The sequence below is a fragment of the Gossypium hirsutum genome, chromosome D12, assembly GCF_007990345.1.
Source record: "Gossypium hirsutum isolate 1008001.06 chromosome D12, Gossypium_hirsutum_v2.1, whole genome shotgun sequence".
NCBI classification, from domain to species: domain Eukaryota; kingdom Viridiplantae; phylum Streptophyta; class Magnoliopsida; order Malvales; family Malvaceae; genus Gossypium; species Gossypium hirsutum.
Genome location: NC_053448.1, coordinates 8,755,771 through 8,780,235, shown reverse-complemented (window position 1 = coordinate 8,780,235; position 24,465 = coordinate 8,755,771). Strand labels below are relative to the sequence as shown.

At 34.8% G+C, this 24,465-nt stretch overlaps 2 protein-coding genes across 4 annotated transcripts; one reads left to right on the top strand and one right to left on the bottom strand.

Annotated features, from left to right (window-relative positions):
- Window positions 1-9,734: 9,734 nt before the first annotated feature.
- On the top strand, window positions 9,735-13,273 carry LOC107935845 (protein ABA DEFICIENT 4, chloroplastic). 2 transcript variants are annotated; one of them, XM_016868468.2, is made up of 6 exons: window positions 9,735-10,104; window positions 11,035-11,260; window positions 12,132-12,232; window positions 12,609-12,737; window positions 12,857-12,945; window positions 13,036-13,273. In XM_016868468.2, exons 1-6 carry the CDS (start codon window positions 10,060-10,062, stop codon window positions 13,184-13,186), a joined length of 741 nt encoding a protein of 246 aa, XP_016723957.2. In that variant the 5' UTR covers window positions 9,735-10,059; the 3' UTR covers window positions 13,187-13,273. The 2 variants fall into 2 exon arrangements, with proteins under 2 accessions (XP_016723957.2, XP_040964336.1); XM_041108402.1 differs by lacking the exon at window positions 11,035-11,260 and adding an exon at window positions 10,713-10,791 and having other exon boundaries at window positions 9,802-10,104.
- A 3,655-nt stretch (window positions 13,274-16,928) lies between these two features.
- LOC107935836 (zinc transporter 5) lies at window positions 16,929-22,497 on the bottom strand. Of its 2 annotated transcripts, none has more exons than XM_041108400.1 (11): window positions 22,179-22,497; window positions 21,446-21,638; window positions 21,247-21,332; window positions 20,340-20,424; window positions 20,004-20,082; window positions 19,709-19,839; window positions 19,462-19,548; window positions 19,227-19,336; window positions 18,751-18,881; window positions 18,046-18,193; window positions 16,929-17,597 (listed from the first exon to the last, which is right to left on the bottom strand). In XM_041108400.1, the coding sequence occupies exons 1-10, from the start codon at window positions 22,226-22,228 to the stop codon at window positions 18,081-18,083; spliced, it is 1,065 nt and encodes a 354-aa protein (XP_040964334.1). In that variant the 5' UTR covers window positions 22,229-22,497; the 3' UTR covers window positions 16,929-17,597; window positions 18,046-18,080. The 2 variants fall into 2 exon arrangements, with proteins under 2 accessions (XP_040964334.1, XP_040964335.1); XM_041108401.1 differs by having other exon boundaries at window positions 21,247-21,349; window positions 22,179-22,332.
- Window positions 22,498-24,465: the final 1,968 nt, after the last annotated feature.

Below are 24,465 nucleotides of genomic sequence, written 5' to 3'. Positions count from 1 at the left end.
ATTCGCTGTGCTTAATAAATTTCAAGAATTCTTGAGCTTCTTCATCATTGACAAGCTTTTTAGTTTCTTGCACGGGTGGAATTTCTTGCTCGACTTCGACCTCGTACATCACTGCTTTCCCTTTTTGCTTCGAGTCGCTACTTTTCTTTACCGGTTCAACTTCTTTAGAATAGCATCGTCCACTTCGAGTAAAATGACCTACCTCCCCAACATCTTCAGTTATGGCTTTGGACTTTTCAACTTCCGGTGTAACGATATTAACATCATATTTCCACGGTACTGTTTTGTTGTCCTTATACGGGAAAGGAGATGGTACTTCAATTACCATCTGTGGTTTCAATGGCTCTCTCATCGCGTCGTAATAAATTACCAACGGTCGATCAGCACTATAAGGGGGCCCTGATGATTGGATATCAGAGACGCATACTTCTCTTTCGTTGGCATCTTCACTCTTGTTAAGGACCTTGATCTCCTTATTATCCATCCGGTCTTGAAGTAACCTTTTAAAGTCCTCACATGACTGAATGTCATGTCCAACAATCCCATGAAAATTGCAAAAACTTTGACCTTCTTCTCCAAAAATTCTATCAGAGTGACAGAGCAATCCTTTCTTAACCAATACCTCCCAGATTTTCTGTAGAGGCGTCCTTATTTCTGATACACATCTTCTGACCTTCCATTCATCCTCTTTCCCCACTGTGCTCACATTCCCTTCGGTATGGTTAGGGAACGGGTTCCCCGTGGCGTTACTAGCACTATCAAATCGTAGGATACCCACGTCAATGAGTCCTTGAACTCTCCTTTTGAAAGCGAGACAGTTCTCAGTAGAGTGCCTTGGTTCCCTGCGTGGTATGCACAACTAGCGTTTGGATCGTACCACTTTGGGTATGGAGGTTAAGGGTGCCATGTAATGGGGAGAATTAGCTGTTTTCTAAAAGTTTTGGGTACAATTCCCCATACGACACAGGGATGGGGGTAATTGCGGTCTCTCGGGATTATGCCTTGATTGGCTTTGGGCGGGTACCGTGTTTGTGGGAAAGTGGTGACGGGTCTTTGGTTGTTCGTGGCGTATACGGGGCAGAACGGATGTGGTGCTTGGTAGTAAGGGGTTTGAGGGGGATAATAGGAATCGGGGGTGGATAATTTCGAGGTCGGGGTTGGTTAGGATATGAATTGGGAATGTAACGACTCCCAGTTCCCACCATGTGGGCTTCTGGCTCTTTCTTCCTTAAGGGTGCTGCTTTTCTTGAGCCTTCTGATCCTTCCATTCTACCGCTCTTGACGGCATTCTCTATGAGTTCACCGGATATTACAATATCCGCGAAATCTTTCATGGCACTTCCCACTAATTTGTCATAAAACGGTGCCTTTAAAGTATTGATAAAGAGAACGGTTATCCCCGTTTTTGTTAGTGGGGTTCCACTTGAGCTGAGACGTCTCTCCATCTCTGCGCATACTGTCTAAAGGTCTCTGATGGCTTTTTCTCCATCATTTGCAAGGTCATACGGTCTGGCACCATATCCGATACATGCTTGTACTGCTCGCAAAATGCTGACGCCAAGTCCTTCCAGGATCGAATCTTTTCTCTACTAAGTTGATTGTACCACCGAAGAGCTGACCCTGTTAGACTATCTTGAAAGTAATGTATGAGTAGTTTATCCTCGTTCACATAACCGGTCATTTTTTGACAGAACATAATGAGATGTGCTTTTGGGCACCTTGTCCCATCATGCTTCTCAAATCAGGCACTTTGAACTTCGGAGGCAAAATTAGATCAGGTACCAAACTGAGTTCCTTGGCACCTAGTGCGGAGAAGACTTCAGTGCCTTCTATTGCTTTGAGTCTTTCCTCTAGACTCCTATATTTTGCGTCATGGTTATCCAATTTCAATTTGGCTACCTCTGCTGGGTCATCCAGATCTGGAACTAGTGGATTAGCAGAACTAGCCCCTGGGTTCGACGCTAACATTCCTTGCCCCAAATTAGTGGGTGGAGCAGGTGGCATGGGTCGATGTTCCAAGCCAGTGGGTTCCTCTTGAGTATACCCTCTTTGTACTGTATATACGGGCGGTGGAGTGAATCCCGGGGGATAGAGTGGATCCTGATCATGGTGAATTCTTGACCGAGGTTCCATACCATCGGGGTTCTGCATGGGCCATTTTCCTTTGACCAAAGTTGTCATCATCTCCATCATTTTAGCCATCTGATCTCTTTGCTCGAGTGATTCCTCTCGAGATCTCACCATTAGGTCTCTCGTCTCTTGTTGCGATTTGCCCAGTTGCTCTTGTAATTCCTTTTGAGCTTTTTCCATCCTTTCAATTCTCTCATTGAATTCATTCTCCATTACTCTAGCTTGTCGGTGCGTTTTATACGGATGACGTGGTTCCAGTCTTGAAGTCTTGCAACTGCGAATTGTACATTTTAACCTCAGCGAACGAGTATGGGATATGCAATGAATGAATTGATGCATGAATGAATGCATGAATGTCAAATGAATGTCAGTTATGAATGAAATGCAAGAAATTGGTGTTGATTTCAAGATAGCCCCATATTTAGGCATTTCATTTATCCATATAGTCTATTACACAAAGTTCTCATTTTCCAACAGTTACACAAATTTCCTAGCCACATTGCCTTGTTTCTTCACTTGCTCTAAAAACTCTGATATGCTCGATCTTTGGCTCGGAGGGAATTGGCAACTGAGAACTTCGGCTTCATCTGATAATTGAACAACTTGCATAGCCGCTTTACGAATTTCATTGATCAAGAAGTCAAGTTGCATTTCTTTTTCTTTGAGAGTTCCTTCATACGCGTGAATGTCCCTATCGTACTGCTCACTCTTTTCTTCTAGAGCCTTCAAGAGGTTATCTAATTGTTGTTGACGAGATTGCAGCATATTTTCTAGATCTCGTGTTTTCCTTTTTAATTCTTGATGTTCAGACTGACTATTCGCTAATTTTGCAGTCACTATTTCATACTCGGCGTTCTTCCTTCTTAACTCTATCACAGCGCGCGCAGCCTTTTCCTCCTCTTTCTTTGCTTTTCCCTTCCAAAACTCTATTCCTCCCTTGATATTGCTAATTTCTTCCTTCCATTCTGCTGTCGACTTGCCCAACCCGCTATTCTTTATAGTGTTTCTTAATTTCTTGTTTTCCAAATGAAGGTCCCTTAAGTCGTTTCTCACAATCTCGGCTTCTCTTTGTACTTTTTCAGTCCTGGACCTTTCAACCTGAACTTCAATCTTCAGTTGATAGTTTTCTTCTTGAAGGGCACTAAGGTCCCGAGACATCTTGGCCTTTTCTCGTTCGAATTCTTGTATTGCCATTTCTAGCTCAGACGGCGTGTCCTCTGAGAAAGAATTCTGGATGGTGTAGTTTGTTGATGAGATTTGCTGACTATTTACCCGTTGCTTCCTCCATATGTCGTAATCTTGGGTAAGGGTATCAGCATACAAAGCTAATTCCATGAAATGAATTTCCTTTCAATACTTTGCAGTGTCTCGGACTCTCTTCATATATCCTTCACCTGCGAAAGCGAACTCGAACTGTGCTAATCCTCCAGTTGCAGGGAGGAATTGTCGCGAAGAAAACTGCCTTTGGACTAATAGCGGGGCATATCCAACTCCTCCCCATAACCCGAGTAGAGGTACCTAATCTTGGCTTCCACATTTGTATAGCAGAACTGAAGGATGGATCCAGGGTGTTCTCCATGTTATATTCTCGGCGCGAAGATTCTGAAAAACTGATACCCAATGTTGCTTGGTGACTTCCTTCGGCCATTCTTTATTGAGGTAAGCTTCTAGCGGGGAGAATGTTTAGAAAACATATGGAACGGAGTGCGTTCTGCCTTCCAGAAGTGACTCAAAATCCAAACATTGAGCAACTGCGCGCATCCGATAAATCGTCCCTCCCTTTCCTTCGACAACTACTCAGGGACCTGAAGGTCTCGGCTAGGATGGTCGGGACAGGGTTGATTCCTTGTTTTAACCTTTCGAAGAAATCAACTACTGCAACTTCGAGATGTCCGAGAACTTTTGGGAAAATGACTAAACCGTAAATGGCCAAAGCGAATAGATTTACCCTTTTCAGCATGTTGGGATGGTTCAGAGCCAAATCTCGTAGGGAGGACCATGGAATGCAAATGGTTTCATTCTTCTTCTTTATCTGTTTTTCGGCCCATGCATCAGTCATGTCTGTTAGTCTCACTAACTTTTTCTTGAAGGTCATCGGCTTAGGCTCCTTCACATATATTTTGCTGAATTGTACATTGTCGATGCGGAGTAAAGCAGCATACTCTTCTATGGTTGGAGTCATGTCTTCTTAATTGAAGGTGAAACACTGATAAGCTGGGTCCCAGAACCGAACCATGGCTTGAATCAACTATTCGTCTACACGGATGGTGATCAGGTGAGCTATATCTCCATACCTCTCAGTGAAAATGTCTCTAGTGTCTGAATCCCACTGATTCTGAATTCGAACCAAATCCTCAAGGTTATTTTGGCGAACATTTATAGTTATATGTTCGGGCAAATTGGCAATACACCCTTCCACTAGACTATCCCCCTTTTCTTTCTGAATTTTTAGAGACCAGTCCCGAACCACGGCACTCTTCTCGGTTATTCGTGTAATTGACTCCTCCATCAGAAACCCGTTTTTTTGGCAACCAACCTTTAGTCAACACCTTCTTAATATGATGCCTATGATGCATGATGAAAATAAAAGTGAAAACAAACAAACTTGGTTAGTAAACACGACAAATATAATTTGCAAAACAAATTAAACTACCCAGTCCAATTATTTTGCGTAAACAGTGTAAATGAAAGGCAAAAGGCATTTTCCCGTGTACTTATTTTGATGACTATAAGCGGACAGAGGTTCGGCATGGCTCTAATTGGATAGCTCGTATGGTTCATTATATGCGGTTTTGGTTCTAGATAGGTACTCGAATTGCCCGTACTATCATCTGCTAAGATTAGTACAGAGCCTCGGTCATGGCCCATCATAGGCTTACGAGATCAATTCGAGGGATTACATTTACTTATGCCTATGCAGAGGGACAAGTTAACTCACGAAAGCATAAGTCATATGTAACCCGAAAGTATTCACTAGCCTGTGCGGAGGAACGAGTTAACTCACGAAGGCGTAGCGTTTACTTTCTCTTAACAGGGAGGGAGCCCGGGTGTAGAGCTCATGTTATGCAACAAAAATGCACGTGCACGGTGTGTGGGGAGAAACTTGTAAACCTTTACGTTTTATTTAAAGAAACTAAACCAAAATTAAAACCATAAAAATTAAAAACTGAAAAACAACCAAATAAGCAAGTTAGAAGAAATATTTACAGCACGATACAAATGCATGAATTTTGAACAAGGAAATTTGAAAATTTTGACAAAATGTGTTTAATTCCAGACACGACTCTCAATAAGGTCGTCCCTAGTGGAGTCGCCAGCTGTAGCGACGTAAAAATTTGGTGGATTCGGGGTCGCTAATTGTGGCGATTTATTGAAAATTTGACGTTTGATTTTTGAAATAAACAGGGACTCGCCACCGATCCTTTTTCCTAGGTGTGATCGGACACCTATTAGATCTTTTATTAAAACAAATAAAAGGCTGAGTTTAAGTCTACGTTAAAATCCAGAGGAAAATTAGGGTTCGGGAGTCGGTTACGCGCGAGGAAGGTATTAGCACCCTTGCGACGCCCAAAAATTGATATCTCATAAACACATGTTGTCTTAATTTTCAAAAATGCGAATTCAATGTAAAGTTTAGTTGTGATCTGAAAAAACGAGAAATTTTAGTTTATTCCGGTTTTTGAGAAGGGCATATCGCTTTAACACGAGTCAATTGACGTTCACCCAACATAGCGATGAACTCGATGACTTAATGTTAAGTCGATATGTTGCCTCGATTATTGAAATTAATTAGAAAATGAGAATAAGATTTTCATTGAAATGCCAAGCAAAATGGATATGAAATAAAAGTGAACAAATGGAAGGGCTAGAAATATGTTGAAATAAATGATAAATGCGACGAGAATATTAAAACAATGGCCATATATGCGATATTAAATATGTTAACAATAGTATTAAACGCGAAATAAGGATTAATATATATAAACATATAATAATGGTTAGCAAAGTGATGGAAGCATGATATTAGAACTATTAATGATACTACATATATGTATATATAATAGTAACAATAAAAACTATATACATGATGGTATTTAGAGCATGTACACGATACCTATAAAACATATAAATAACATAGTATTAAAAAATGTGTATACAATGATGTTGAAAGTTACATACATAATACGGTGTTAAAAATACATACCTCATATAGTTATTAAAATATACATATAAGATAGTACAAAAACATTAAAACGTATATACATAACATACATAATATGGTAAAAAATTTTGTAATATAGTATTGAAAATATATACAACATGGTATCAAAAGGATATGTATATAATATAATATGAAAAATATATGTACATAAGATAATGTAAAGAATATATGCGTAACTAATAATATGAGAAGTACGTACATAATATATGAGATTGTGATATACAATATAGAGTTAAAAATGATGTGCATAATATGAAAGAGATATAATGTTTAAAGCGAAGTATGTGAAACAATGTTAAAATGAGCAATAAAACAATTTTGACTAAACAATACATGAAAGCAAACTTGGAACGAAATGTATGATATATGTAAAGTATAGTATTAAGAACATAATGAAGAATATACGTACATATATAATTTTAATCATTTAGGTAATATATACATATTAAAATAAAACTTTTAGTACTAATATTATAAGTATATACAAATATATTAAGCGTGTATACATATTATAAATATATAATTGTATAATAAAACATAAACTAATACATAATAATATTAATAATAATAAAATTAATAATATAAAATAATAAGAGTATTTAATAAGGAAATAAAGGTAACGAAAAAGGACTAAAATTAAATTAAAAACAAAGTTGTGGGGTCAATGTAAAAGGAAACAAAGAGGAGGGATCAAAATGTGAGGTGCGCGCAACCTGGAGGGACCGAAATCGCAAATAATCCCAACTATCTAAACGCTGCGCAGCACGGAGACCAGATTGAAAAAGATGAAAAATTCTAGGGCCGAATTACAAAACATGAAAAAACGTACTTGTGAAATCTCAGAAAAGCGGAAGGGCCGAGCACGCAAATTTCCCTTCCACTAAGAAACACGCGGATCCTGCCCTGGTGCGGGTCGGGTCGACCCGACCCGCGTCCAAAACGACGTCGTTTTATTTATTAAAAGGGGGGGACCAAAACGGTGCGTTTCGGTCCCTTATATAAGTAAAAAAAATTTAAAAAATTCATTTGGGGATGGGGAAAGGGAAAAAAAGAAAAAGAAAGGGAGAGAGAGAGAGAGGGAGAGGGCGATTTCCGGTGGGACTCCGGCCAAGGGTCCGGTCGTCGGACGGTCACCGGAGACTCGTCGGCGCCGGCGCCGGCAAAAGGTAAAATTTCTCTCTTTTTTTTTGCTATATTTTTTATTTATTTTTGGTCTTAGAATATATAGATTTTAGGTTTATATTAATTTAAAAAATGTATAGATATGTATATGGAAATCGAAAGAAAATGGATGAAAAAGTAACCTTTTCCGTTTGCCTTTCCTTTTTCTCCGAATGTTTGCTATCTCAGTACTGAAATCTATGTATTTTTTTATTCTAGCTTCTATTTTTTGTATTAAAATGCCGAAAAAAACAACAAAAAAAAAAGAACCCCCCCGTTACAGAAAGCTAAATAGGCTTTTATAGCCTTTTCAAAATTGTATTTTATTGTCTTGTCTTCTTTCTGGTCCTGCAGGGAATGGGTGAAGGTGACAGAGGTATGGTGGTACAGAGGAGCAGGTGGCCGACATGGTGGCATGGAGAGCTGGGCGTGGCAGACGAGGAGGCCACGCGAGGCATACGGCGCTAGGGTTTGGGGGGCATCTTTCTGCCGAAAATGTTAATATTGTCTGGGCTGGGTTTTTAATTTTTGTTTTGGGCCATGGGCTACATTGGGCTTGTTATTTTCCTTTGTAATTGGACTGTTGTTTATCTTGTTTTAATATTCGGGCCTGGGCATAAAATTGGGCCTTACAGAGACAAAGATGGGCTATCAATAACGTAGAACAGGTAGGATGGACGATTGGTCAGATTTACTATGGATCGTACATCAACGGTAGTTGGAGTCGGCGACTCCTCTAGGTTCCCCCATCTAGAATTTCTGGGGAAGGATCAAGTTGGCCTTTGCGAATAGCTTGATACACTATCTCCCTTCAACCTTTTGAGCGAAATGCAGCAAAAGAAAGGAAAACCCATGGATCAACCCCATCGTCTCCACCCCGTAAGAACTACGAGATCACCCAAAGACGTCATCAATATCCAGGGGTCGTGGATCGACCATAGAACCCTTTTCAATAAGAGGAATACATTAGCTGCCCACTCTCAGGTTGGGCAGTAAGGGTCGAATAAGGGCAATCAATCATTCTTAAAACCAACATTCTTAAGACTAAAGAGTTGGAGGGGGGAAAGCTCTCCACCATTTTTGGTTCTCTTGTAGTAGGATCCTCTGGAACCACAAGAATCCTTAATTAGAATAGGATTCCAACTTAGCACCTTTTGAGATTTTGAGAAGAGTTGCTCTTTGGAGAGCATAGTAAGATGAAAGTTGTAAGCTGTGTTTGGAGGGGGGAGAGTTATTGTCTATTGTTGGCCTCTATGGTAGAATCAGCCGGGGGCCTAAGAGGCAGTGGTTTACCTTATGGCAGATGTCAGCGGTTCGAGTCCGCTTATCTTCAACTCGAGAACTTAGCCGAAACAAAGCTATATGATAGTACCCAATTTTTTCGATTCGACAGTTACTTCAATTTATGATTTATCATTCATAGACGTTGATAAGATCCTTCCATTTCATTTAGCAGTAACTTAGGATGACATAGCCTTAAATTAAATTAAAGTAAAGTAAAGTAAAGTAAAATAAAGTTAAGGGTGAGGTTCAAACGAGGAAAAGCTTACGGTGGATACCTAGGCACCCAAAGATGAGAAAGGGCATAGTAAGCGACGAAATGCTTCGAGGAGTTAAAAATAAGCGTAGATTCAGAGATTCCCGAATAGGTCAACCGTTTGAACTGCTGCTGAATCCATGGGCAAATAAGAGACAACCTGGCGAACTGAAACATCGCTAGTATGCCAAATACTCAACTATAAATTGTATGTTAGAAACAGAGAAAAACGAATATTCATTTATTTATAATTTTGTATGTATTTATAAAATATTTTGTATTTTTGTTGAAGAATGAACTTTTAAATAATTTTTTTATTTTTAAAGTTATTTTGTTTTTAATTTTGAATTTTCAAGAAGTAAAACTAAATTAACAGAATGTGTAAAGTTGAATGCTAAATTTGTTGAATCTATTTTAGAATCAGGACTAAATTAATAGAATCTATAGATGTCGAAAGGCTAAATTTGTTATTGTACCCATAAAAAGAGGCCAATAGAGAAGTGACCAAAATATTAAACTTAGAAAACGTTAATAACTAAAATGAAAAATCTTAAACTTAGATGACCAAAACAAAAACACATTCATAAATTGAATGGCTATTTTTATAATTTAACCTATATTTAAATACGTCCAAACTTACAATTTTTAAATTTCTATATCTAAACATAAATATTTTATTACTCTATTTGCGGGTCCATTAATTATTTTAAAAATCTAACAAATAAAGTACAAATCAACTATTCTTTATACTTCAAACTTCCCTATTTTCTCTTTCCTTCATCTTTTTGCCTGCGTCCTTCTTAGTGGAATTTCTCGCCACACCATTACCAATTTCATCATTTTTATTTTTCATTTCATTTTTTTTGTTTTTTAATCTCATCACTCTTTTTAGAGTCCTTGTTGTATACGCTTTAATTACCAACTATTAGGCAATAGGGTATTACATAAAGCTCATGAAGAAGACATTACTGTTGATTTTGTTAAAGGTCACTTCAGTTTTTCAGCCATCATGTTCTTTTCTTCTTGCATTGCCCATCCTCTAATCTCACCAAAGGTTTGTTTTTGTCTCTTTTTTTTTCCTTGTTATGTTCTTCATCTTACTTCTTTTATTCTTCTTTTTTTTCTAAAAAAAAAAAACCTTTTGAGACTTCTGAAGTTTTTTGATTGGTTTCTTAATCTGGGTGTTGCTGGAAGTTTCTGTCTTTTGTAGTTTAATTTGTAATGTTGATGATAAAAGAGCTTTAAATGAAAAGAACTATTAGATGCTTATTTATTTTTATTTTGGTATAATAAATTTGGTCATTTCATGGGTACATATCAGTCTAGTTTCTGCTAATTCTGAGATGTGGGCTATGGCTTAGTATTGTGGAGAATTAATGGTTTGTTGAAAAAAAAAGGAAGACTTTAGGCTTTGTCAGTATTAGAAATGAAATTAAGGGAGTTTTTATGATCTGCATGATGGACATTAACTTTCACCATGTTTTAGCCTGCTCAATTGACATATTAGAAGTTTGATTGTATTAAAGCATACTGAAAACTGCAGTTAACCTTTTAAAATAATTATACTGTCATATAAATTCTCATTCTGAAGTCTATGCTTTCCCTTGTTTTTTTTTTCGTCTGTTGGTTTCTCTAAATTTTCCTTTTTGTCAACGAATTTAGTCTTACCTCAGTTGGCACAGTTGCTATTGCAGCAATGAGGAGGATGAGCGTTTGAGCGCGTCTTTCCTTCGATTTAAGGGTTGGTAATGAATTTTATGAGGAAAAAGAATTATATAATTTCCCATAATATAATGGAATACTATGAGTCAAAATTAAATATGGTCTGTTTTCTTTAATTGCTTGTCTCTCATGTTATTTATTATCAGAGCATGGTGGACTTAGTGGATTTGTGTAATTATGCTGCTTATTAACATTTTGACAATTTTCTATTTAACCTTAAAGCTAAAGAGATATCCTTAAATTTGGGGTTTGTTTCTTTTAGATTAGTCAATTTGGGCAGCCAGGTAATCTTCACCGTAATGTGGAAGTGGACCAAAGATTCACTTCTGCTCTCAAAATCAGGACCACAGATCATCCCAGCCAGCAAGCAAGAATTGGAGCTGGCTTACTTGATGAATGGAGTTTTGCTAGAGGAACAAGACTTGTTATTAGACAAAAAGTTTCTACATTTATTCCCTTTAGAAAAAGCTTTGAAGTACAAGCTTCATGTAATTCCTTTTAGCGCTTGCTTTTCAGTAGAATTTCACATACTGCTTTACATTTTTGCTTTAATAGTTTCTAGTTTTCATGCACGTCACATGGTCAAAATTGTGTGAATCATTCACTATCTTTAAACAGGAGTTCCACCATCTGGGAGAGTGTCTTACTCTTACATTCTTCTTTGCAGCCTCACCATGGTCCTTCTAATGCTAGTTAACCTTAACATGATGTAACCTCTAGGATTTCTGTGAATATACTCTTTTGGCTGTTGAAGTCTAGTAGGACTTTTGATCAATTCCTAGCATCCATCTGCTAGCAAAGTTTATTTGCGTTAGGTCCTTTCCTGTTGTTGTCTTTTTGGCTCCTCAATTATAGAATGTAGCAGAAACCAGTATATTACTAGAAAAAAGAAATATTAATGACCATGTGCAGAAAAGAGTGAAGAAAAAGAAATTGATCCTTTTTTTTTTTTGACATAGGTTGCCAATTGAGAAGTCTGGCATATGCTAGAGGCTTGTTCCATATGTTTTTGTTTCCTGTATAAGTTATTGCTGCTGAAAGGTTGTGAAAAGGTCTAATTTGGACAGATCAGTTACTGTTTCCTTTGTTCTGCCTCTGCCAATTTGTGCTAGGCTGTTGGATTAGTTCTTTCTTTGTGCTGCTGCCTTAATGTTTACTAATGTCCAACTTGCACCCATCAGTGGTTTATGCTAAGTATGCTTATACTTAGTGCAATCTAAATGTCCTTATTTGTAGCATGTACACAATATATCCTCTTAAATACCATATAATTTTGATCGATGAAATATTGAAAGAAGTCAACATTGCTAAGCATTTTCTTTTATTCTTCCTAACTGGCATATGCTAACACTTTTACAGGGTTGCCAACTTCACAAATTGCTAGCAGCGTATTTACCTTGGGAACCGCAGCGGTTCTTCCATTCTATACTCTTATGGTTTTTGCTCCGAAATCTGAATTGGTAAGTTTCTAGTCAGTACTAGGGAAATCTCATTTACATTATTCTCTCCTACTTATTTTGACTTCCTCTTTGCCATGTATAGCTTTGGAATCTGAACTTTATGAATAGGTTGGTGCAAATTCAGTCGGAACAAAAGCTTTTCATTCAATGTTTCCTTGTTGGGGTCATTGTTTATCTGTGTTTTCTGACTTACATAATAACCTTAATGGAGGGAGAAGTTTTGGTTAACCTGTTGTGATTTGCACCATTTTGCTTATGCTGCCTTATAGTCTTAAAAATCTCGTCTTTGTTTCAATGATTCACGTAAAATATTTTGAGTCGAGCTATATTTCTTGGAGAACTGATGTGTTTGGCATGCACACAACTACGAATGCAGACTAAAAAGTCTATGGAAAGTAGCGTCCCTTTTATTGTGCTCGGGCTTCTGTATGCATATCTGCTGTACCTGTCATGGACGCCTGATACATTAAAGCTGATGTTTGCTAGTAAATACTGGCTGCCAGAGGTACATGTTTACCAACACTTACATGATATGATCTCTCTTTAGTTTGTTTTAGATGTATACAATTGTCAACAATGACCGCAAATCTTTACGGTTTTTTCTGTTGTCACACCGAGTTTTAGCTATCTGGTATGGCCAAAATGTTCTCCAGTGAAATGACATTAGCTTCTGCATGGATTCATTTATTGGCTGTAGATCTCTTTGCTGCAAGGTATGTGTATCTCTCACGATTTCATGCTTACACGAATTAACAGTTTGAACTGCAGAGTTCTGACCATTTTGTTCCGCTCTTCAATTCCAGGCAGGTTTTTCAGGATGGACTGCAAAACCAAATCGAGACTCGGCATTCGGTTTCTCTTTGTCTGCTGTTTTGTCCCATTGGAATTGTTACTCATTTTGTTACCAAAGCAGCTGCAAAAACTGCTGCAGATGACAGGCATAAAATGCACTGATATTTACTGTGTTTTAGCAACATTCAACAATTTGGAACAATTGTGTTATCTCTATGATTTAACTTGGAACATCATTAAAAACACCAATTTCTCCTGTTCTTGATGTTTAACAAAGCAATTCTTTAATGGTTACCTTTCCCTTTTTTAACGAAGTCTAAGATAGCTTCAAGTTGGAATCGTCATGTTATGTTTCGGCAATAGGCTGTGATGGTATTCTAAATAGTCATAGCAAAAATGGTTGTTAAATAAAGAAAATAATATTTTAAAATGAAATAGGAGAATTTACTTGTGGAAAATTAAAATAATTATAGATATTATATTTTAATAGTTTAAAAATAATAATTAAATAACCATATGACGGTTCATCCTTTAATAAAGTTTTTATAATTAATTGTTGATCTTTTTTAGCAGCGTTCACAGTATGAAATCCACCGGCTATACAATCTAATCTATAATATTTATAGGACATTCCCGTTATAAGTTTGCTCTCTGGTTTTGGAAGAGATTTTTGGATAATGAATTAGGATATCCAATAACATTAGACATGATACAATTATATAATTCGCAATAATAATAAAAAAACCTGTTACAAACAAGACATGACATTAACAAAATAATCACACTAAAATTGGTATATATGTCAAAAACTTTATAGCGTAATTTATTAATTTAGCATAAATTTAAATATGATTATATAAAAATTTAGCAAAAAAAAAAAGATTATATTAAGACATTGAAGCCATTTTAATGACGTTTGCTGCAGTAGGAAAAATGACATTATTTTCTGTCTTTTGAATGTCTAAAATTATTTGATTGTATTTAAATTTTTTTTTGACTTAGTTGATATTTAAATTTGTATTTCTTCATTTAGGTTGACACCTCCGCACACCGCTAGTTTATATTGATGCGACACTAATAGTCAATCCGGTGGTGACACGTGACAACCTCTTAATTAACAAGAATATAATTCGACACATTTCATTTCTCATTTCAATGATATACATACACATATGAAGCCCAAAACTAACTCGAGTACATCAAAATAGAAAACAAGAACAAAGAAATTTGAAATCTCCTATATATCAGGAGTACATCAAAACAAAAAAAAAAAAAGTAAAAAAAATTTGAAATAGAAACAGATTTGATGGGATCCCATAGGAATCAGTCTTGTGGTAGAAATCTTCTGTTAGGCCCCTTCAAGATGGATCTCGACAAGAGAGTCCAATCTTGTCCTAAAGAAAGAGAAAGCAAGTCTGAGGGAGTGGTTTTGTTAAAATATTAGCGAGTTGATCAATGAAGGATACATGTGCAACCCGCAGATCACCATTTTGCATTTGATCACGAATGAAATGAAAGTTGAGAGCCACATGTTTCATTCGTGAATGAAAAACTGGAGTAGAGCACAATTGGTTTGCCCCAATATTGTCACCGTATATCATCGGGCATGTAGAAGGTTGAAGACCAAGATCATTTAACAGAGAGCAAACCCAATTCATTTCAACAATAGTATTAGCAACGGATCGATATTCGACCACAGTGGAGAAACGAGCAACAGTTTGTTGCTTTTTGGAGCTTTAGGAGATAGGGTTGCGACCCAAATAGATAATGTAAGAAATGATGGATGAGAAGTCATTGAAGTTCTAGCCTAACCAACATTAGAGAATGCATGCAAGGAAGTAGGAGAGTCACGATAGAGCTAGAGACCATGATGAGGGGTGTCACAAAGATATCTGAGTAATCATGTTGGTAGTGGTGTTTGAATTGGTTTAGCATCCAACATCTATGCATGAGCAAGAATGTTCAACAAGTAACGTTGTTGAGAAAGCAAAAGACCATGCTTGTTGGGAAGAACTTCAACACCAAGGAAGTAAGAAAGCATGCCTAGGTCCTTAAGTGAAAATCGACTTACTAAGAAATGAACAAACCAATTTACCACTGCATCATTATCCCTAGTGACAATTAAACCGTCAACATAAACAAGTATACAATGAATGGCCATCAGATTTGAAGACGAATAGAGATGTATCAGAATGTGAAATTTTGAAGCCTGAGTGAAATAGGAAATTGCAGAGTTCTTGGTACCAAGCTTGAGGTGCTTGTTTGATGCCATAAATAACTTTCCGAACCTTACATACATATGATGGAAAATCTCGATGAATGAACCCTAACGGTTGACTCATATACACATTCTCACTGAGATGGCCTTGTAAACAGGCGTTGTTGACATCAAGCTAACGAAGGGACCAACCACGACTTATTGCAAGACTAAGAACAAGACGGATGGTGGTTGGTTTGATTACAAAACTAAATGTGTCATGATAATCAACTCCTGAACATTGATGAAACCCCTTTGCAACTAATCGTACCTTGTACCTGTTAATGGAACCATCAGAGTCATGTTTAATTCGAAAAATCCACTTACAACCCACTACATTTTGACTAGAATCAGATGGCACTAACTCCTAAGTTCCTTTATGAACAAGAGCATCATATGTTGGATCTAGTGCCCTAAATGTAGTATTTTCGTCAATATACACTTGTAATTTTTTTGAACAGATTGATTAATAAAATAATTTATTACAATTAATATACTTTTTATAATTGTCCTCACATGGTTTTTGCAAGCAAAGCAAAATGGAAGCAAATGTTGCTCATTGGTTGTCTAAATGTTTAATTAATACTAAGCGGTATTACGTGGTCAGATTGTAGTACGGAAAGACCAACTTGTATTAGTAGGCGAACCTAAACATGTCCTTAGTTTAATAAAAAATGAGCAAACCGATTAAAAGACTAATATGTCGTCTATCAAGTCCAATTGTGGAGATACCTTATCTTGGGCATCGGAGTAGATGTCGCCTAAAAGATAGAGATATAGATGTGATTGATTGGACAGACCGTACATCGGACAAGACCCAAACAGAATAAATCCTGAATCTATTTATGGATTTATTCGTTTATAAGTTCCTAGTGTAGCATATCTAATGTTACATCCCAAAAACTAGATTAATAAAAATTAAGTTAGCAAAACCAAGAATAGTCACATTTAGCTTTCGAAGTAAGGATTGTGAAATAAATTCCCATATAGATTAATACTCTTTCTATAGTTTTGTTAATTTCCTTTTGAAAGTTGACTTCACAAATCCACGTGGTAGCGTTATGGGTTGCCAAACCAAAGCCTTCTATAGCATACATACTAGATTAGATTTCAACAAAGAAAAACGTTTATCTATTTTTTAAGAAAAAATCTTATATCTATTAGAAATTTAAGTTTGGGCAACATTTTTTATTTTATTGTTTCCTTTAAATTTAGCCCATAATAATAAATTTAACTAGAGGTAACTATTTATGTTTCGTTAGCAAGAGTTTCGTGAGGCATAAAACATTATCATTCTCATAGAGTTGTTTATTTGAAGAAAGATATATGACCATATAGTAACAATTTATAAACAAGATAACATGTGTGCGCATTACCATCAGTAAGAATAAAAAAAGATCAATGTATCAAATGTTTTAACATAAATTACGTGTCCAAACTTTTACAAATATATACATTTTTAAACACAATTTTTTACCATAAAAACACAACTATTTAAATTCCGCTACTATTGCCGGCAGGCAAATATGTTAGGTAACAAGTAAAACAGCAACTCCCCTTTTTTTTTTTTCTAGTTTCTTCCGAAAATCTCTCGAGAGTGAAACGACAGGAAAAGAAAGTCACCAGCAGTTACCAATGACTAATCAATCAAGATGAATGAAGATTGTATTACCAGCAATGCAATCACATAAAGATCATAAAACAGATTCATACAAATCCTAGGTTCTTTTTTCTTTTGCCAAGCTACACCCAAGCATTTACTTGCCATAATGCCAACAGTCCGAAACATTCCAAAACAAAAGTCCAAACACATCAGACTTCAAAGCAGAAGTCTCTTATCCATCAAAAGGAACCGAATTTCATCAATTAGCAAAAGCCGTCTGAGATAAAAATAGAACGACCAGTCTCTTAACACTGAGTTTTTGTTGATAAAAAAACTGAACCGTAAGCTGTAGAAGTAATCCGTAGAATCCTTCGAGGACAAATACAGAACATAATCTTGCCGATGGGTAGTTGTAAATTATAAACGGGTAGTTATAAACAATAAATGAAAAGTAATATTTGAAACACTTTTACAACGATGGATCCTGTTAAATGCTACACTTGGGTCCAAACCATCAGTTCAACGATTGGCTCAGATGTTATACCATTTTGACAAATAAAGAATGTGGGCAGGGGGGGTACCTGGCTGGAAACTGATTAAAGCAATGAAGTTTATTACCCATCATGCCCAATAACTAAGGGTAACAAAATCAACATCTTCACAATAAATGCTGCAAGAAAATTGCTTGTTCATGCGTAAACCCTAGGTTGTCACTGCACAAAAAAGGTAGAATAGTCAGCAAAAGCCATTCACTGCCACAAAAGTATGGTCGGATGCTCTTCCAATACTACCCGGGTGTTTTTTTTGGTGAATGTATCCACCAGCTTAGAGGCCAAGTCTTAATTCACCCCTCCCCCCGAAACATTTTGAACTGATGAAAATAACTCAAAGAAGTATCTTTGACTGGCTACTTAAGTCTCAAACTATATCTAGCCAAGTCTATATCCCTGTTTTTGAATTAGTAAATTTAAGTCCATCATTCAGAACACATAATATTTTACTGAAACCAACTACTGCCTACCAACATCATCATTGAGCAGTTTCATGCATTAGAATGAACCGATCAAAGTCACTTCATACTACCCACCCAAAACCACAGCCATGCAATATTATGCTTTCATAAAAACGGGGAATAGAAAGACCAAGGAGTTTGACACGTACACAAGAACATTCTGCACACACCAGAATTGCACAAATTAAGTCGGAAGAGAAGGCATCTCAAGTTCATCATCCAACATCCCATTTGATATTTCTGGTTTTTGAAGAGAATCTTTCCTACCACGTTCCAAGGTAGTTGCCTCATATATCCCTACAAATTTAGGGAGAATCAAACATAAGATCTCTTGAAATTTAGGCACAAAAACATTGCTTATGGTAAACTTGCACATGTTTCATGTCAAGGGCCAAAATCAAGGATAGTTTATTTTTATTGCTTTGCATTGAAGATTTTCGCAGCATTTTCCAGAAATTTCAGCAATGAGTTAAGAAAACAAATTTTACTGCAAAAACAAACATGAAAACGAGCTCCTTCATGGGAAATATTGAAAACTGAATAGAGATAAGGGAAGTACAATAAGATTTCTTTATCATCTAATATGTTTTCAAAGCCATAATAGTATATATTCAACAAGATGTGGTAGAGATGAAAGGATGCCGATTGTGTGTGTGTAAAGACTTGAACCTCCAGCTTCTTGAAAAATTATGATTTAAAAAAGAAACCTCCATATGAAATTCCTTCCTATGTGTTTAGAGATGAATGCATTGCCATTTTGATCAAAAGGGGAAAAAAAACACTACAAAGGAGATGCACCCTTCTTTATCCATGGTTCATTCACTTCAAGATAAATGAAGAAAAAGTTAACATACCAATGCCTAATATTGAGGAACAAATTAAAAAGCCTGCCAAGGAGAAGTCCATTTTGTAAGCAATCTCCATGACAATTATGCATCCTGCAGCTGCCATTAAATGTCTTGGAGAAGAGAAAACCATATGCAACCTATCAACAGATGAAGTAGTTGCAGTTATATATGTCTTACACTGTTTTAAGTTGAAATGCTTAAAGCTGAAATAAATGGAAGTTATCCATGCAAAATTACCACTGACAAAATAACATCCCTTGCATCTTTAATTTTCCAAAAATAAAAGAAAAAAGAATAGTATTACTTGAATTAGACCATGCAGAACCTATAATAGAAAAAAAGGATGCAAAGGGAATGTAGAACTGAGTGTTCTAGCACATTATATATGCACAAGTCTAAACATTTTGACGAAATAACGCAACAGGCTCTTCAAAACTAGAAAAATCACAAAAACCATAGAACTGCTTTAGTTACTGTCATACTTCTCCTCTGCGATGCTGTCAACGTAGAATACCAATATTATTCCAAAAAGAACTGTACTCAGAAAAGCCCAGGCAGAAAATGGAAGTTCCATATTGCTATCAGAAGATCCCTGAAGTGTTCAATTTATGCAGAGGAAAGAACAAAAATTGTCAAACAAGCTAAGATACAAGAGATGAAACTAAACATGTATACTCAATGAAATTACGGGAATGAATAGAACAATAGAAACCTTACTATGATTAAGTCCCACATGGCCACGGGGAATAGGAAAGAAGTTGCAGAAGCAATGGTTATCGCATGAAGCCGCCTTTTCAGTTGATTCTAAAGGCAGAGAATGTCAACAACACAAAATTATCTTACAGTTTTTTTTTTTCTTTTTAAAAAATAGTTTGCAATATTGAGGGGGTTGGGGGCTAGTAGCTGATGGTTTTCAGTTGACAAAAAGGCTAGAAGATAACTTCAGATGCATTAACATCAATACCTTGAGTGAAACCCGCCTTGCAATCACCCTTCTCAGAGCTGATAAGATTCCAGCCAAGATGGGAACCATCATTTTACTCATGCCCAATACTTGTTCAGTCTGAACCTCTGAATCGAGGCTGTCTTTGAATGGTATTTTTTAGTTAAGTTTATCAAATCAAACTAGAATAATCAGAACAAGAATAAAAAGATAATCTGTTTAGAGATTACAGGGAAAAATCAAATAAGGTGATACTAAACAGCTAGCCTATTGCATTGTAACATCCTAGATTTGAGGAAGGCCTATGAGAGGATATAGAATGGAGAAAGTGTTGCCAAGGCCCAGCCTTGAGATAAGAAATAAAAAGATGCCAACATTGCAATAAGCCCACCAACCTGGGAAACCAGAAGAAAAGACATCATCAGATATTTCATCCATTAATGTTGATGCTGAGCACATATAAAATTTTATTCTAATTTCTAATGGTACCACTGATGTCAATTCTAAACAGATACAGCAATAAGACCAATGTGCGTCCAACTACTTCTGAAGGTAAGGCAGCCCCAGAAAACAGAGGTACAAAATCTGTTTTACATGAATTAAAAAAAAAAAAATGTCGAATTAGCTATACATTGTAGTTCAATGTGTTTACCTTTTTCCAGAGATGGCCTCTTCTACCATACAATACTGCAGATAATACTCCAAGAACAGCACCAGAATACTCCGCCAATATAGCTCTAGAGAAAAAATAAAATGAAAATTAATATAGCCATGGGTACCATTTAAAGCTTCATATAGATAAAATCACGTCAAGAGAACCTAGGAGTCAATCATAACACGCTATAAAAGGTGGAAAGATCATTACGCTCATGAATCTTAAGTTCAGGTTATGATGCCCGGGATTGTATAGAGAGGTTAATGCAACAACTATCAAATATTCTTGGGCTGTTAACAACTTCCATTTTTACATTTTTTTCCTTTTAGTAGCAGGGAAGTGGTGGCAAAGACCACAATAAAAGAAAGTTTCACACAGTTCAAATTAAAACAAAATTGCGTGATATTGCATCAAACATCTAGCCCAAAACCAATAGCCTATAACATCATATAAGGCCTATTACGTGCATCCTTGCCAATTTTTGACACAAATGTTTCAAAAGGCTTGGAGTTTAGAATTTGTGAAAGTTGCACCTTTCTAACAACAAATCAAAAAGGGATCATGTCTGGAACTGTCCAAGCAAGGGCAAGAGATTTTTCTCCCGCATTTCCACCTTCAGATTTGGCACTACAATAAGACATTTATACGCATTTTCCACAAATATAAATAATTAAAATGGAAAGAGAAACTTTCAAGATTCCTATAAATAGGAGGTTGAAAGCATAGGGGTTTCTCATAAACTCAACAAATAAATATATAGCAAATTAAATTGTTTTTATAAATCAGACAAGGTTTCAAATATACAATACCATCTTATATGCCCAATCTAACCAAACTATGCATGTTTAAGACATGTAACCATAAACAGAAATAAGAAAGAATGTTTAAGGCACCAGAAACGCACCTAAGTGGTCCACAAGATTTAAGCCCTTTTCCCCACAAGATGAAATATAAAGCTGTTATAGCACCATTAATTACAGAAGGAACAACCTGCAAATTAAAAGAGACTTCAAAAAGGAAAAATTAAGGAAAAAGATACAAGTGAGAACTCTTTCTTCCAATTGTTATTATCTTCCTCAGGAAAAGAAGCAACTCTACTTAACCTGTGTATTTGAGAGTGATCTTCCCTTCCAAGGCTTTTGCAAGAGTAAAAATAAGATAGATGAGGGAACCAGACAACTGAAGATAAAAAGTATCACTGAAGCTCCAGTCTGGGTCAGGTACCGATACATGGAGTAAACTGACCATATTCTCAAGAAGTTCCCAACAATGTGGATTATCTGCAGAGGAGTTTGCCTACAAGTAAAAATAATTAATGGCAAAATCATCTAAGATCTAGCAAACTAAAATATAATACAATTAATTTATATACAAGTATATGAACATATAGTCATATAACAGGGTTTCAAATGTATTTTATTAGTATTTATAAATATATGAGAACATTTATTTTAATCTCTAAACAGAAAATCATTATCAAAAGTTTAATACCTCATGATTACGCCTTTTAGAACAATACTTTAGCTAAACTAAGCTAAAATTTCCCATAAACTACATAGAAGTACGCAACACTGGTAGAGATGATTATTCAGTTTAGTAATGCTAAACACGCTAGTCGCTAAAACAAAGTAAGGCACTGTTGACCTTAGCATATCACTTTGAAGGCAAGAAATGCAGTTGACCTAAACTCCACAAATAAACGTAAGATTCAAATTTCTAATTCCTCCGCAAATGTCATTTCTTCTAGAAAACCAACAGAAAAGCTAGGGTTCTAAAAAATCAAATTGAAAATTGAAAAAAAAAAGAATGAGAGATTTATTTTATTTTAACACATACCTGAAATTAGACGATCCGCGAACCTCAGAGATTGGCCTTGGAGACATCATCTTCAAAAAAATGAAATGGTTTGTATCAGAAAAGGAGGATATTTATAGCTTATTATGAGAGAGTAGTTTAATTTGGATTAGACAAAGCTTAAACAGAGATTAATTACTGATAATTAGTGTATAACAAGCAAAAATAAAATGAGAGAATGAAATAGAAAAAACGAGAGTCCAAACTGAAAATTGACTGCTTTAGGCTGGGCTACAATCAAGGATTGGGCTTTAATTGTTCCATTTCTTATTGATTTTCTTTATGACTATCTAAAACCGTATCTTTTAAGTTTCCACAATGTTTCATTAAAAGAGTTTCTTTTTTTAATTGCAAACAGGATTAATTGGAATTTTTTAAAAACTAGAATACAGTATGCGGAAGATAAATGTAAATAATGAAATATTTGGTTGAGAGGTAAATTTAAAGTTTTATTAATCTAATTTATGCTGGTTCAAATTTTATTGTATATATATTTTTCTTGATTTTTGTTAAAATAAAAAGATTAAAATACCCTTAAATAATATGGCTTATTTTAATTACAGTATGATATTTTTGTAATTTTTTAATCGATGTGGTACTCGGTTAACCCTCGACGCCAACTCAGTTAAGGGTTTTATTAATAGTAAGTATAGATGTACAACTAGTGGAGATAGTAAATTGTACATAATAAAAACATGTAATATATATATATAAGCTTTGGTTGAGTGATAAATTTAAGGTTTTATTAATTTAATTAGCACGGTTTAAATCTCAATGTATTCATATTTTTCTTGGTTTTTGTTAAAATGAGAAGACTAAAATACTCTTGAATAATATGATTTTTTTTAATTACAAAGAGGCATTTTTATAATTTTTTAACTGAGTTGGTATCCGGTTAACTCGTAACACCAATTTAGTCAGGGGTTTTATTAATAGTATATTGTAAATTGGCTTATATGTAAAAAAAAAGGCCTTACGAAAATGTAAAAAACCAATTAAGCCCCTATATTAAATTCACACCTAATTAAGCTATTGTCGTAAACTAAAATAATAAATTAAACCCCTTCATTAACGATTATTGACCACATTAACTATTAAAATAAATTGATGAACAAATCAGATGATGACAAGTGACAGCTTCTGGTTTAATATAATATTTTTCTCATAAAAATAATTAAAAATCATTAAAAAATCATTAAAAATTTTAAAAATTTTAAAAATATAAAAAATAAAAATATTAAAATATTAAAATTTACATAAACTTATTAAAAATGTAAAAAAATTATGAATTCTTTTATATTTTTTATAAGTTTATATTAATTTTAATAAATTGTAAAAAATAAAATTGATATACACTTATTATAAGTTTATATTTTAAATAAGTTTTATTAAAATTGATATAAACTTACTAAAATCGATATTTATTAGAATTTATGATTTTTATGATATAAAATTATTTCATAAAACTTATTTAAAAAATGTATTAGAATTCTTAAAATAATAATAATAAATTGTAAAAAAATGAAATATTCTAATCAAGGCTTTCAAAATCGGACCGATGGTTGAATTAATAAGGCCACCAATTTGCCATTTCGACTAACCAATCTAGTTCAATTAAATAAAATATTAAAAATATTAAAAACATATTGCCCGGTTCCCAGGTCAACCAGTCTAATGGCTTTCTCCTGAACGACACCCTTGCCAATTTCGGGTAAATCGGTCCAACCGACTGATCTGGTCCAGTTCAAGTTTTTATGATTTTTATAATTTTTATAAGTTTATATTAATTTTAATATTTTTTATAATTTTGTATGATTTTTTATAGAATTTTAATATGCTTTTATAAAATTTTAAATATGTTTTATTAATTTTATAAATTTCATTTTATAAATTATTATATTTTTATAATTTGTATAATTTTTTTTATATTTTTAAAGTTTTTATCAATTTTCATATTTTTAATATTTAATAATTTTTATAATTTTTGATGGTTTTTTCTATTTTTATAATTTTTATGATTTATATGATTTTTTCAGATTTTTTAAATATTTTTATTGTTATGATTTTTATATTTTTTTTTCTAATTTTTAAATATTTTTATGGAAAAATATTAAATTAAACTAAAAGCTGCTAGGTGTCAGAATTTAATTGGTCCATCAATTTATTTTAATAGTTAATGTGGTTAATGATGAAAATCGTTAATGAAGGGGCTTAATTGATTATTTTAATTAATGACATAGGCTTAATTGGGTGTAAATTTAGTACAAGG